Source organism: Phytophthora ramorum, assembly GCF_020800215.1.
Source record: "Phytophthora ramorum isolate Pr-102 chromosome Unknown Phyram_PR-102_s0003, whole genome shotgun sequence".
NCBI lineage: Eukaryota > Oomycota > Peronosporomycetes > Peronosporales > Peronosporaceae > Phytophthora > Phytophthora ramorum.
The window spans coordinates 1,460,531-1,474,468 of record NW_027150649.1 but is presented as its reverse complement, the minus strand read 5'-3'; the positions used below and the strand labels follow the sequence as shown (position 1 = coordinate 1,474,468).

At 54.8% G+C, this 13,938-nt stretch overlaps 6 protein-coding genes across 6 annotated transcripts; 3 read left to right on the top strand and 3 right to left on the bottom strand.

The window, feature by feature from the left end:
* Positions 1–50: 50 nt before the first annotated feature.
* KRP23_3641 (uncharacterized protein) lies at positions 51–899 on the top strand (the record flags this gene model as incomplete). Its single annotated transcript, XM_067888518.1, has 1 exon — positions 51–899. The coding sequence occupies one exon, from the start codon at positions 51–53 to the stop codon at positions 897–899; it is 849 nt and encodes a 282-aa protein (XP_067747754.1).
* Positions 900–1,212: 313 nt separating this feature from the next.
* KRP23_3640 (Abnormal spindle-like microcephaly-associated protein-like protein) lies at positions 1,213–4,307 on the top strand (the record flags this gene model as incomplete). The annotated part of the gene is made up of 3 exons (XM_067888517.1): positions 1,213–3,185; positions 3,249–3,471; positions 3,546–4,307. 3 exons carry the CDS (start codon positions 1,213–1,215, stop codon positions 4,305–4,307), a joined length of 2,958 nt encoding a protein of 985 aa, XP_067747753.1.
* An 80-nt stretch (positions 4,308–4,387) lies between these two features.
* KRP23_3639 (uncharacterized protein) lies at positions 4,388–5,392 on the bottom strand (the record flags this gene model as incomplete). The annotated part of the gene is made up of 1 exon (XM_067888516.1): positions 4,388–5,392. The coding sequence occupies one exon, from the start codon at positions 5,390–5,392 to the stop codon at positions 4,388–4,390; it is 1,005 nt and encodes a 334-aa protein (XP_067747752.1).
* Positions 5,393–5,637: 245 nt separating this feature from the next.
* On the top strand, positions 5,638–10,025 carry KRP23_3638 (Rab3 GTPase-activating protein non-catalytic subunit; the record flags this gene model as incomplete). The annotated part of the gene is made up of 4 exons (XM_067888515.1): positions 5,638–7,284; positions 7,347–7,457; positions 7,525–7,959; positions 8,028–10,025. 4 exons carry the CDS (start codon positions 5,638–5,640, stop codon positions 10,023–10,025), a joined length of 4,191 nt encoding a protein of 1,396 aa, XP_067747751.1.
* Positions 10,026–10,145: 120 nt separating this feature from the next.
* KRP23_3637 (Protein arginine N-methyltransferase 3) lies at positions 10,146–11,687 on the bottom strand (the record flags this gene model as incomplete). Its single annotated transcript, XM_067888514.1, has 1 exon — positions 10,146–11,687. One exon carries the CDS (start codon positions 11,685–11,687, stop codon positions 10,146–10,148), a length of 1,542 nt encoding a protein of 513 aa, XP_067747750.1.
* Positions 11,688–11,976: 289 nt separating this feature from the next.
* KRP23_3636 (Ras-related protein RAB1BV) lies at positions 11,977–13,003 on the bottom strand (the record flags this gene model as incomplete). Its single annotated transcript, XM_067888512.1, has 6 exons — positions 11,977–12,204; positions 12,287–12,384; positions 12,499–12,564; positions 12,637–12,737; positions 12,799–12,871; positions 12,946–13,003. The coding sequence occupies 6 exons, from the start codon at positions 13,001–13,003 to the stop codon at positions 11,977–11,979; spliced, it is 624 nt and encodes a 207-aa protein (XP_067747749.1).
* Positions 13,004–13,938: the final 935 nt, after the last annotated feature.

Here is a 13,938-nt window from a genome sequence, read left to right as displayed (position 1 = left end):
GTTCGCAATCTACCAGCTTCCGCACAAGTCGCAGGCTATTAATCCAGACCATGGCCACCGACGGGGTCACGCAGCAGCAGCAAGGCGTCGCTACGCTGCGCAAGTGCACGGCGTCCTCTACTGTTGCGCAGGCGTGTCGCCAGGCAGTGGCGGAGCTCGAGAACTGGTCGCTCTGGGCCTACCGCTCCACGACGGGCGAGGAGTGGGACGCGCAGCCTGCGTGCTTCATCACGGACTACCTGTTGGCCGTACAGTGCTTCGCCTTCGCCGTGTACATCGGCCTCTTCGCCGCCAACGACAAGGGCGACCTGGCCTGGTACCTCATGTACTTCATGGCGCTGGGCATCTCGGCGGCGCTCGGCGGCCTGCTGCACCACGTGGCGTTCGAAGCCATGCGCGACATGGCGCACCAGCAGGAGAAGCACCTGGTCAAGACCGCGCGCATCTTCGGCGTCAACCTCAGCCGCTCCACGGTGGACCACATGATCGACTCTCTCTGGCGCGTCGTGCTGGCCTGCTCCATCCTCACCAACTTCGCGCTGCTGTCGCTGGCCGCGAGCCGCCACCTGCCCGGGACATGGGCCTACTCCATCATCGCCCTGGCCGCCATCGTCTACGTGGTGCTGGCCGTCTGGGCCAGCGTCAGTATGCACACGGTCTTCCTCTTCGCGGGCTTCATCCCCGTCATGGTCTTCGGTCCCGTCGCGTGCTTCATGACGTGGAACTGGGAGTGGAGCCACTCGAGCAACGAGCTACTCGTGTATGGCGTCAAGCTCGTGGGCGGCCTCATCCAGGGCCTCGTATGGGCGCCCAGCAAGGACAAGTTCAACCACAACGCGCTCTCTCACGTGTTCCTCAGTATGGCGGCGACGCTCATGCTCATCCACTTCAAGTTCTGAGCTGGGCCCGAAGGACGGTGTATATGTGCAAGTGTGCCAACTAGTTTTATATAGGCACGCGCACAGACGTCACCAGCGTGGATCGAGCGTATATGATATGATAGGAGAGTGAGAGTGGAAAACCTTCATGAAGCTTAAGTGGGGTTTCTCGCGGTCAAATTGACAAGTTTTGGTGGGGTGGGTGGGGAATACGTTGGCGTTTCATGTTTGGTAACGGATGTGAAGATGGAGATGCAGGAACCACTCGCGACACTATTTATACGAGGTGAAGGTTTTTGCCAAGGTGCTGGCTGCAGTGGGAGCACCTCCTTCAATGCTGCTGTTTGGTGGGAACCTCTCAGGCGGCAAGAAGGCCAAGTCTGCAGCAGTATCGACGACTAATAATTCGGGGACTTTGCGAGGCGAGCATGAGTCTACACATCAGTCCGGAGGAAGCCAAGCAGTAGTCTTGACACCGCACACGGATGCTTTACATCGGCTGACAAACCATGAGCTTCGGCTTTTAGAAGAGTTAGAGCGCACGCGCTCCAAGTTGCAGGCTGAATGGCGGCTCAAAGTGGCGAATCTCCAGCGACAGCAGCCTGAAGCGTTCTCAAACGCTTTGAACGATGCCCGTGAAGGACCAGTCCCCAGTGTCGAAGAACTGGAGCAGCGCTTCCAGCTGGCGATGGGTGGCGCAGGCGTCAAATCTCCTCATCGAACCGATCTACAGCACGCTATGCACTCCAAGACGCTGAAGCTTTCACCAAACCAGCGCTCCAAGTCATTTTTGAGGCACAAAAAGGCTCAAACAACAGCTAGTCCAGAGAGCTCAGCAATGTCTTCCAATATCCGAACAGGGCTGGATATGCTACCAGTGCTGACAACAACAGGAGAAACCCCGTTCGAAGTGGGGCTGGAGGCTCAAATTGTTCCGGGTCAGCGCCAGCAGCAACAGCAATTTGTGCTACCAGTTTTCAGGCTTCCTTCCGTGAACGTTGCAAGCACGGCTAGTACAATGGCGGCTAAGGAGATGCAAGCCATTAAACAGGATGTCGATCGAAAGCTAGCAAGCGAGACGCTTGGACTGTCGGTGGAGGAAATTGAAGCGCTCGAAGCAGAACTCAGCGGTCAGAGAGTTCGTTCGTCGTCGTCGTCGTCGTCGCCTTCATCATTCTATCAGCCCATCCAGGCACCTTCGGACGGACAAAGGTTACCTGGTTTAACTCAAGGCAAGAAGAGTAAGAGGCGGCAGCAGCAGTCGCAGCTGAGCCGACGAAAGAACCTTGGTCGTCCACCCCAAACGAAGAAGAGCACAGAGGATGGTGGTGGACTTCGCAAGGAGTTGGAGTCGGCGCTGCACAGCGTGCAGCATCTTACGCGGCTGGTAAAAGACGACATTTGCTGGGCACAAAAGATCTGCCCTGCCTCCGAGCTGCGTACGACACTCTACTTCAAACGATGGGGGCGAGAAAAGATTGAAAATATTTTCCGTCGGTTGCTCTACAACCTCCAAGGAGTAGCCATGGAGCGCTGGAAACAGGCTATCGCGTACGAGAAGCAGCAAGAAAAACTGCAGGCATACCTGCTCTACAAAGGGAGCAAAAAGCTCGATATGTTCCTGCTGAATTGGTCACAACGCAAGTTGCGTCAAGCCTGGACGAAGTGGTGGTTTGACATTGTTCACGAAAAGGCTCTGGAACGCTCAGCGCTGCAAGTACACTCAATCCAGGTCATCCAGCGCTCGTGGCGCGCCTACCGTGGACGCATGCTTGCTTATTTGGCGAAGAAGCAAAAGGTCATTGCCAAACAAACCACCGCTGCCATCAAGATGCAGCGTATGTTCCGCGGGGGTATTGCACGAAAGTTTTTCAAGCTCAAGCGACTCGATCAGCGGCGCCAAGCAATGGCCACCCGTATTCAAGCATTAGCACGAGGCTACATTGTACGGAAGCGTGCCAAGCAGATGCAGCACGAGCGCAAGAAGCACCTCGTGGCTAGCCGCGTTCAGGCGTTGTACCGCGGTCGTAAGGCTCGCGGTGAAGTTGCAGTTCGCCGAAGAACCCGACATCTGACTAATGCAGCAGTATTGATCCAGCGTCGGTACCGTGGACGTCTTGGACGTGCTTCATTCATTCGACGACGACTTGACCGACTGCGGAATATCGCTGCAACGGAAATTCAAACGATGGTGCGAGGCAGACGCGCTCGAAAGATCCTTGCTTACCTGCGTGAGGAGGACCGTGAGCGCCAAGCAATTCGTCGCGCTGCAGCTATCAACATCCAACGAGTGTATCGAGGACATCGGTACGGTATTGTTCAATTGGTTTTCAGCATAATGTGTCTTACGCTCGTGTTTGTTGCTATCAGCGCTCGCTTGTCGACAGAATTGAAGCTTCTAGCACTGCGCGAGAGGAATCGAATGTATGCTCAAGCTGCCACAAAGATTCAAAACCTGGTACGCAAGCGGCAAGCGATTCACCGTGTCGAGCGACTTCGCCAAGAGCGAGCAGCAAGGTTCGTGCTTCAGGCTCGTACTTGGGTGGAATACTGGAACGAAGACTCGGCAAAGTGGTTCTACTACAACCAAGAGGTAGGCAGGCGGCCATCATGAATTGTTGTTTTTCTGGATGCTCGCTAATGTTTGTGAAATGACTGGTTTGGTAGACCGGCGAGGCGCTGTGGGCTCCTCCTGCAACTGGATACACCAAGGCAGACGGCAAGTTGGTGCTTCAGGACGGCAGAATCATCGATCCATTGGAGGACGGCACTGCCGGCATTTTGGCAGCTCAGAAGGCACCACCAGCGTTGAACGGAGACGCCTCGGACTCTAAGCCGCAAGAGGAAGGCGAGGAGGAAAGTGATAAAGATGAGGACAAATTATGCGTGGAGTGCGAGGAGGAAGATGCAAGACGGCTGTGTGCCAACTGCCAGGACGTCTTCTGCGATGCTTGCTACGAAAAACTGCACCATTCGGCAAAGCGCGAGATGCATACATGGAAAGCTATCGGCTCTCTTCGCTGTATTGAGTGCGAGAAAATGCGTGCGACGCGGTGGTGCTCAGTCTGTGAGGACCCGTACTGCTTGGGCTGCTTCACCATTATCCATTCCAAGGGGAACAAGACCACCCACCAGTGGACAGATATGGCGACATTTAAGAAGGCGCGCAAGCAGCAGCAAAAGGCCAAGGAAGAGGAGAGCGCTCAGACCTACGACGAGTTCCTTCAGTCAACCGAGTACCAGTACGTGACGGAGTATGCCGCGGCGGAGGCTGCGCGAGAAGCACGAGAGGCACAGGCGTACGCACAGTCCTACACTCAAGTCTACGAAGTGTCAGAAGACTATCGTGGCTGGATGACGCTTGTCGATGAGGCTTCAGGGCAGACGTACTATTACAACTCGCAGACAGGAGAGTCTCGATGGGCGTAGGAAAGGAATTGGACGATAGCGGGCGCTGCCGGTGAAACGATAAATACTTAATGGTGCTGGAAAGGTGATTTGCAGATGCTTCATACCTCGACATCGAATCGCATTTGATTGTTGCGTCGAGCTCGAGTGTCGAGACGCATCCGTCTCATGGCGTGCGGATCAATTTGTCGGACGAAGAGAACACCCGAAGACTGGGGCGACAACCCTGAGCCGATCGGAGGCGCTTCATCGGGACCGTACACCTGCTTCCAGGCACCACCTTTGCGATCCCGATTCGAGCCAAAGACGTCGGAAGACGTCGTGGACAGGAAAGTGTAGTCCATACTCCGGTACGAGTCGACTTCATCCGTCGACGGAAACACATCGTCGCCCTCCGAGTCAAAGCTGTACTCCGTCGACACTGGCGATTCCAGCATCCCGATGGAGTAGTCATCCGTATGAGAACTGTAGTCACTTGCTGTGTGGCTGTCGTTCAGACCGCGCCCTTGTGCCGGCGCGTAGATAAGCATCGGCGCCGCTGGTCTTGTGTGGCGGCTGCTGAGTGGGGCCACACTATAGGAACTCGTCGCAGCGCTGGCCTCGGCCCACGAGGGCTTGAGCTCCGGTTGAGCGCTTTCACGAATCTTGTGGTCAGCGTCGTCGCCCAACACAGGCACGACCGACCCGCTTGAGTCGATCTCATCCAAGCCTGTGCAGCTCACTTCCGGCACTGCGAACGTCGTGCGCTTCATGCAGAGACGCGAGTTTTCCGGGTGCGAGTGGTTGCAGTGTGCGTCACTGTAGTGTTGGTCGTTCTTGCCGCGACGCAGCACAACGACGAGGAAGACGAGGCCCGTGAAGATCACAAAACCCACTGCGATCAAGACGATGGAGGTGCTGGGGAAGCTGTCCGAGCTATCGCCTGTCGACGGTTGAATGGTCAAACTGTCCTTCTCCTGCTGCGTCCCGACCGGCGTCGCACTCGCAGCTCCACTGCCACTGTCAAGCGAACCCAGCTCTCTGAAGCTGCCATAGTGTTGCTGCCCTGCATCCATCGCCAGCGCCAATTGACACACCAGCGCTGCACCAAGTAGCAGCCGTGCCATGTCGACGCGAGATTGAGGAATAAAGTCGCTGAGAATCGAGTCTACGTCGTTCCTTGGATGGATGCCACCAGATTTCTATGCCATTCCACGCCGCCAAATAGTAGCTCTCGCCGCCAAATAGTTGGTCGCACCATCACCTCGGGTCTCTGCCAAAAGGCAAGTTGAAGCTGAGGCTAGAATTGCAATTCCGCAATAGTTGATCCCGTCCTTGTTCTTTCTCACATACAAATTCTCCGAGTGGACCCATGGCGACATCGGCGGCCGACGCGGAGGACGCGCTTGCCGTCGCGCTGCGTGTGGACAGCTCGCGACTGCGCTCGGCCGAGGCACCGGACGTCTGCGTGTCGCTGTACGACGACGTGCGCGTCCACGTGGACGTGGCGGAGGACCTGACGCTGCTGTTGGGCTTCGAGGACAAGATCTACAGCGCCGGGGTGCAGGAGGACGTGGAGAGTGCTGGTCAAACCTCGTCTCTGCACCTTATTGTAGACAGCAAGAGTGTCCACCTGGACGATGATGAGCGCGTGGCGGACGTCAAGTGGCTAGACCGCGAGCTCTTCGCCGCGGGCTTCACGTCGGGCGTCGTGCGTGTCTTCAACCGCGTGGGGAAGCTCCTGTTCGAGCAGAAGCTGCATGGCGCTGCGGTGCACAAGCTGGACGTAAACCGAAACGTGGTGGCGCCCCGCCGAGCGAGCGTTCTGCTGGCCGGCGAGCCTGAATCGGACGGGGAGTTCTGGGTGCTCTACGCGGACTCGACGGTGGCCATCATCCAGCTCTCAGAGATCCTAAACAAAGTGAATGCGGCCGTGTTCGGCCCGACACAGGCCAGCAAGTTCAGGAAATATTCTCTACGGGACCAGAAGGACATTGTAGCGGCCGTCCCGTGCGGACCCGTGCGACCCACGATCTTCCAGTCGCATACACGGCTGGGTGTGTACACGATCGTGAGCGCGGGCTCGGCGCCTTTCCTCGCGTTCTATCAGGCGGGCAATGACCAGAACTCGATCATCCATTTGGCGCATATTGCGACTGCCATTGCGTCCAGAGCGGCGGGGGCTGTGTGGAACTTTGCGACGAGCTGGGGCTGGACACGCGGTACAGGGGGACTTACAGCTGGAGATGAACAGGCGGCGTACGCACAGCTCGGCGCTGGTGCGATCGACGCTGCTGCTGAGCATGTGCCTGCCCCTGTTGGCATTACGCGCTCGATTTACGAAGACGAGCGGCGGCGCTGCAGGGTTCTAGTTTTGAGCCCCACAGGCAGGTTGGCCGCGGTTTCGGACACGCTTGGCCGAATTCTACTTGTCGACACTTCTCGAATGATCGTGATTCGGATGTGGAAGGGCTATCGTAACGCGCAGTGCGGCTGGATGCAAGGCTCTGAAGGAACCCATCGGCCTCCTGGGCTCTATCTTGTCATTTACTCGGCCCAACGTGGTATCGTAGAAGTTTGGCGTGCTCGGTACGGGCCCAGGGTGTTCAGTTTTGCGGTGGGCAACAGTGCTAAACTCTTTACACAGTTTGACCCGGCAACAGGGAGAACCAAGTGCGTGGTACTGTCTAAGACGAGCGACACTGTGTCGGAATTGATTGAATTGAAGCCCGGGCTGCCGGACGCGTCGATATTGATGAAGTATTTTACGCAGAACAAACTTCAAGAGGAGAACTTCCTTTTGCACCAAGTGATAGGTGGTCTTCAAGCGTTCGTTAAGAAAAAACGGGTCGATGCGACTCATACGCTTGAACAAGATGCACTAGACCCGTTGTTAGAGGACATCGGCAGTCTGTCTTCATCAACAACGATCCAGACGCTGCTTGATGTTTTGCTTAATGCCGATATGGCATTACTGAATGCAAACTTCTTGCTCAAGGCGCTGGAGAAGTTACAGCTGGTAAGACTGTACGCACGCTTGTTTTCGAATTTCATTGAGTATCTGACTCGTGCGTTTTACAGGCGTTGAAGAATGGGATGTCATCCAGAACACCGACTGGAGCAGAACTATCACTTCAGTGGAAGTTGCTTTGGCAACACCGCCTCGTGTCCACATTTATTGGATTCCGAGCTGTAAGTGTGTTGCAGCTCTGCTGTTGTATTTTGTTCAAGTTTACTAAATGGTGTCTAATACGTACAGGAGTTTGAGCGTGGCAAGCGTGCGCTTATGTCAATGATGCAGACTTCCACAAGAGAAATCATTTCTCGTTCCGGTGCAAAAGAGAAGCAGTCAGGACCGCGAATCTTCCCGTGGTTGGAACTTTTTCGTCGCGCTGGTCTTGCGCTGGACGACGAATCCTGTGCCCGAACACGTAAAGCGATCGATAGCGCTAGCCAGCTCACTGCGTGGGAGTTCATGGAGTTCTTCTCGATGCCGTTCAGCGATCCTGAGTTACCCCGTCGTCGAGATATTCTGTCTCTGTTTGAGATTGCTGAAACGAAAGAGGAGTTTTTGCGCAAAAGTTTTCGTGTGTTGAAGACTCCGATTTTCCGCAAATTTTCGACTGCAGCTCATAGAGACTGCCTCGTTACGTTTATTCTCGCACCAGTGCTGTCAAGTGTCTTCGCGGTTCAGGTATGCTTATCATTTGGATTCCGGCGATGCTTGATACTAAACATCTAACTTGCTTCCGACTTGGTTAGGAGCTGCAACAACTACATTCGGCTATCTTCTTGTCGGAAGATACACTTACAAGACTATTTATTGAGTGGTACTTCTCACTCCCTCTCGGTGCAGTACTCGCACTGCCTCCTCCATCAATGTCTTCATCTCTTCAGCGTTGGCTAGACCCGTACTTCGTCATCGGAGATGTGGAGACGGCAATAGAGCAAGAGGGGGAAGACAATGCTGAGGCATCATTTGTGTCTGCAGAAAGTTATCTGCGCCGCTTGCGCGATTGTCCCCGCTCGCTGGCAGAAATCTTTAACTCGTGCTGGAAGACGCCAAAGCTTTTCCATGCTTTCGTGCTGAGTGAACACTGTGGGTGGGGAGAGAAACAGTCAGCGAAGCATGCTGAAGAAGACACGTTCGGAAAGTACAGCAGCACGGGTAGCGGGACACGCTGGATCATTTTGCAAGATTGCATCGCGAAAACGGTTCACATGTCGTTGCGTCTTGGGAAAGTTGGTCGGTTATCTGTCGACGCAGTTGAGCACGTGGATGAGATTATGCGGAGTCTAGCTGTCATGCAAATTAATGATGGCCACGAGGCCGGCGAAGATGATGCTGCAGTGCAACTACCTGGGGATCGTGTCGAGGCCAATGTGAGCAGTGATGGCACAGATGGCTGGGTCGCGACAATGGAGAACTGCCGAAAGGCTGCGCAGATGAAGGATTGGGCAGCTGTACTGCGCGCGTATCCACAGTTTTTGGACAAAGATTCTCTATGTTGCTTTCGGGTAGGAATTCTCTGCACCGCTTGGAATGCGGAGCGATCAGATATGCGCCAGCTCGAAAATGCGCTGCTCGAGCTTGATTGCGTGCATTCGTTTCAAGTGAAAGCGGCCATGACGGCTTATATTTGGGAGCGATACATCCGTGTGCACGTGGTGACTTTAATCACATTTTGGGAGGAAAGTGCCGCTGGTAAGAAGCCGCAACGTGGCCTCCAGCCGCAAGTTGCCCGCCGCTTTTTCGGTATTATCCGGAGCCTTCTTGTCACGTTATCGGCGGCTGTAAAGGCTATCTCAGCGACCCGATCAACTGAAACAGCTTATGGTGATGTTGAAAAGGACTACGATGATGAAACAAGTGATGCAGATGTTGAATCTGACGATGATGACGATGTACTACGTATCACTGCATTCAAGATGGATAGCTTGACGCAGTCAGTCAAGTGGCGGTGTCGTGTGAAGAATCTTCACTTGATCTTCAGGCAGCGATGGCCACCTTCTCATGATACGTCTTCGCTCATGTTAACGTTGCAGAGCTTCAAGTTCGATATGATCTCGACGTCGCAGATCGCAGACCACATTAGTTTGATTATGCTGCTCGATTCCTTTGCTGCAACGGCGGTGACGCCAATCTCGATTGTGAAGCTGTTCTCGAACAGTGGACGATGCTTGTGCCGCCCCGACAGCTTCCTAATAACACCAGCACTGGCCCAGCCGAGTGAAGAAGAGTTAAAATGGATCAACCGAGATCGCACCAGGTTTTTGAAGGAACTCCTCCGACATGACGAAACATTGGGGTTCGCGCTTACAGAAGCGTTCGGATTGCCATTAGATGTAATCCGTGAAGAGTACGTGTTGTTCCTGTACCAGTCCGGGAGGGACGAACGGGCCGACCTAGCAATCGAGAAGATGCAGAAACCGGAGCGCCTGGTACTCAAGCTAGGAGCCATTGCCCGAGCTCGACTTTCGCTTATTCTGCGGCGAATGAAGACCGAGGCGGAGTACGCTGTGGTGATGAGTATGCTGCGTGCGGACGTGTTTTCGTGGGTGATCAATGATGCTCAGCCACCTCTCGTGTCAGACCCCCTGGTAGAAAACCTCGATCTCACGCCATCGCTCACTTCCACTCACTACCTCTTGCTCAAGTGCTTGGCCATGATCTCGCCCACTGGCGAGGAATTCGAGAAGGTGCAGGCGATGTCTGTTCTGGTGAAGGACGTCATTAGCCAAGTCAAGCTGCATTCATAGAGCCAAAGGAAGAGGTTTCTTCCACCAAAAAGTGCTTACGCTGTGGCTGAAAGCACAAAGCACAAAAAATAAGCTGAAAAAATTCAAAGCAAATGTTACAGCGTCTGTGCGCTAAAAACTCTAGTGAATGCGATAGCGCTGAACAAGGAACTCGCCCTCGGCCGTCTGCTTCCACTGGATCTCAACGTCGAGGAAGCGCGGGTTCTCGGCGTTTCGCCGCACCCACCACTTGCCTTCAACGGCGTCTCCCTTCTTGACCGTGAAAGGCTTCGGGATGTGGAAGAAGACCTGGTGCCAGTGTGTCGGCGTGCCCTCGGCTCCCGTCGTAAAGTACTCAGGACGCGGGCAGTCACGCTCGAAACCAATGTCGAAGCTGGACACGAATCCGTGCATTGTCGCGTCCTTCGTTGCAGACAACGTGAAAGTCGAGTGGAAGTCCAGCTCATCGTACGTGACGAGATCAATGTCGATCTTCTGCAGCAACTCGCGGCTCGTGATGATGTCGCTCGGCAGAACGTCCTCCACAAACGCGTCGCGAATGGAGATCTTGGACTTGATGGGCTGCATATTGAAGCCGTACACGTCGTCCCAGAAGGCAAAGCGATTCGTCGAGTCCTCCATGCCCTGGATGAACATCGAACACTTGTCCGGGAACAGGTGTCCACCCGGGGCAAGCCACTTGTCGCGCGCGAAGAGCACAGTGTCCAGCATCGATTCGTACAGGAGACAGTAACCCATCCACTCCGAGACGATAATGTCCACCTTGTCCACCGGCAGCTCCATGTCCTCCACCTTGCCGCGGAGAATCGTAATGACGTCGCTGAATCCGTTGGCCGCCACGATCTCGCGAGCCACGTCGCCCATTTCGCTGCGGTCAATGCCAATTACCTTAGCAGCGCCGGCCTGTGCAGCGAACATGCTCAGAATGCCCGTCCCGCAGCCAACGTCCAGCACCACCTTGCCCTTGAACACCTCCGGGTTGTTGATGATGGCGTTGCGGTAGCCGTCCGTGCGGATTCTGTCCGTGATCATCTCGCGGTGGATGCCCACGTGCGAGTACGAGTCAAAGTAGTACGTGTCATTGTCGGCAGCGTCCTCAACGGGCGCGGCGCTTTCGCCATCCACCACAAAGTCGCGGACGAGTTTCGAGTACTTGGTCATCTGTTGCTTGAGCTCCTGGTTCTCCAGTCTCAGCTTGGCAATAAGGTCACTAGCTTCATCTCCAGCACTGGGGACAGCCACCTTGTCGGTCTTCTGCTCCTCGTCCTCATTGTCCTCATTGTCCTCGTCGTCGCTGCTGTCGCATTCGAGGCAGTAGAGTAGCGGGTCGTCGGCCACCACGGGCTTGAGGAACTCGTCCTTCTGGAAGGCGGCACTGCCCTCGGTAGCCAGCGTCTGCTTCACCTGCTCCTCGGAGGCGCCGTCCAGCGTACTCCAGCGCAGGAAGTTGACGAACTGGATGGTGCCGTACGTATCCAGTTTGCGCGTCGAGACCTCGCGGCGCAGCGAGAACGCGTGCGAGTCCTGCAGATGCGCGTGCAGTGGCTCCTCCGCCGGGAACTTGGCGGCGCAGAACACGCAGTCGAAGCTGGCGGACGAGCCGTCGTCCACCCAGTCGTCCCACGTCTCGCCGCCGTCCACGATGTCGCCGCACTCCGCCATGTCCGCTCGCCAATTTGGCAAATGCACCGCCAGCCAACCAAAAACGACTGGCCTGTGACACATGGCTACACTTTTAGATATCACCTGATAATCCTGCTCATTGCCAGTTGAAAGATGTAAGTGCAAGAGATTTATGATAGACTTATTCGCATCCGGTAGCTGGCTGCTCGTCCTGCACGCTGCTGAGCTCTACTTCGTGTCGACTCATGTAAGGCGTGTCAACCACTCACTCGGGATAAACGAGACCGAAAGACAAGCAACAGCGAGAGGGAGGGCAACCGAGAGACAACTAGGCGCAGCAGCTGTCTTTGGCTTGCTCCTGAGACTCGTCCACGCGGAATTTGCTGCCGTTCGCCACGTCTAATCTATCGTGCTCGCTCTCCGCCAGCCGCTTCTGGATGTCCACAGCGATCGAGCGGAAGGCCTCGTCGATGTTCTTGTTGCTCTTTGCGCTCGTCTCGAAGAACTTGATTCCGAACTCGTCCGCGAGGTCCTGGCCCTGCTTCGTCGTTACCGCCTGATAGCAGCCAGCACCACCAGAATGCACATCAGTCACAGAACCAGCACATTCATACATCACATCACAGCCTTCAACGTACTCTCTCCGACGGATCCACATCGCACTTGTTTCCGATGAGAATTTTGTTCACATTCGAGGACGCATTCTGTCGAATTTGTGTCATCCAGTTACGAATATCTGCCCGACACCACAGATAAACAACACAAAGTCAGATCTTCAACACAATCCACCAAACAAAAGCTGTTACTGTAGTTCCCACATAGACACAATAAAATAGCACTTCCAACTCACTCTGGAAGGAATGGTCGTCAGTCACATCATAGACCAGCAGAATTCCCATCGCGCCACGGTAATACGCTGCCCACATACCACACCGCCAGTCAGACACGTGATAAAATATAGGTATACCAAGTAAGACCCAGCTCGCACCCGTCGTGATCGTCCGGAAGCGCTCCTGACCCGCAGTGTCCCAGATCTGCAGCTTTATCCGCTTGCCGTCCACGTCGATAGTCTTCACCTTAAAGTCGATGCTGCAGCACAACGTCAGTCCCCAGCTATACTGGAGCATACAAACTCCCAGTCAAGACGCACCCGATGGTGGTGATAAAGGAAGTCGTGAACGAGTCGTCCGAGTAGCGCAGGAGCACGCAGCTCTTCCCCACGCCTGAGGCAGAAAGAGGAACACAAAGGTCGTTAAAGGCAGGCAGAAGGGCGACAGGAGGCGGAGACTACACGCACCGCTGTCCCCGATCAGCAGGAGTTTGATGAGCAGGTCATACTTGCTGCTGTGCACCATGGCGCCCCAAGAAGCGCTTGTTCGACTGACGGACTGAGACGATTTTTACCACGAAGAAGCACGTGTCCCAGTTTAAGCTACCGTACAGTTTTACTCCTAAGACTTACGCGGCTACTTTTTAAATATTAAATATTAAAACATTTAATCTCGACCTTATTATGAGAAAACCTTGCACTTTTCGTAGCCAGTACAAATTACCCCCCCCCCCTGTGAGTACAAACTGATCTTGCTCGGGGTGGGGTGGGGTCTGGCACTCGAAGCGAGGCGATTGCTTTGCTATTTCACCTTTATCGTCGCTGGTGATGAAGACCGAGTTGGCCTCTTCAATGGGATTATTCACCTTTTTTGCAAAAGCAACGTGCGCTGACTTGACAGCGCACCCGGTAGGCTTCCACAGGCCGTACGGCGACAAGTCCGGTTCGCCAGTTTATCGTCTTTAGCTCAACAACGAACATTTCGGGGCGCCAGCAACCACCAAAAGACTCAACTGTCGGAAACCGATCGCTAGCAGCAACATTTCTGGTCGCTCGCAACCTGTTTTGTCTTTTTATTATCCGTCGTGTACACGCGATACGGTGGAACCATTACTAGTATCGTCCTCAGGCTACTGACACCAGCCACCCATCTACCATCGAGTAGCGCAGCAGCTTCTGCATCATTTCGCTCGTCGACAAGAACGAGTAGCCTACGGACAAGCAGAGTATCCGACATGAGCGCGTTCTCGATGTCTTTCTTGTGCAGCGCTGGCAGCTGCTGAGGTGAAGGTCTACTTCCAGCGCGCGTCCTGTGGCGCGTACATTATGTCGGGAGCGATTTAAGAGCGCATCATCTTCTTTCAAGCATTCGCCTTGGTACATACGACGCCTCCTCAGCAGAACTGGGCAAAGCTGGCCGAATTTAGCACGAAGTTTCGCAGTGAAACTTCTGCTGCTCTG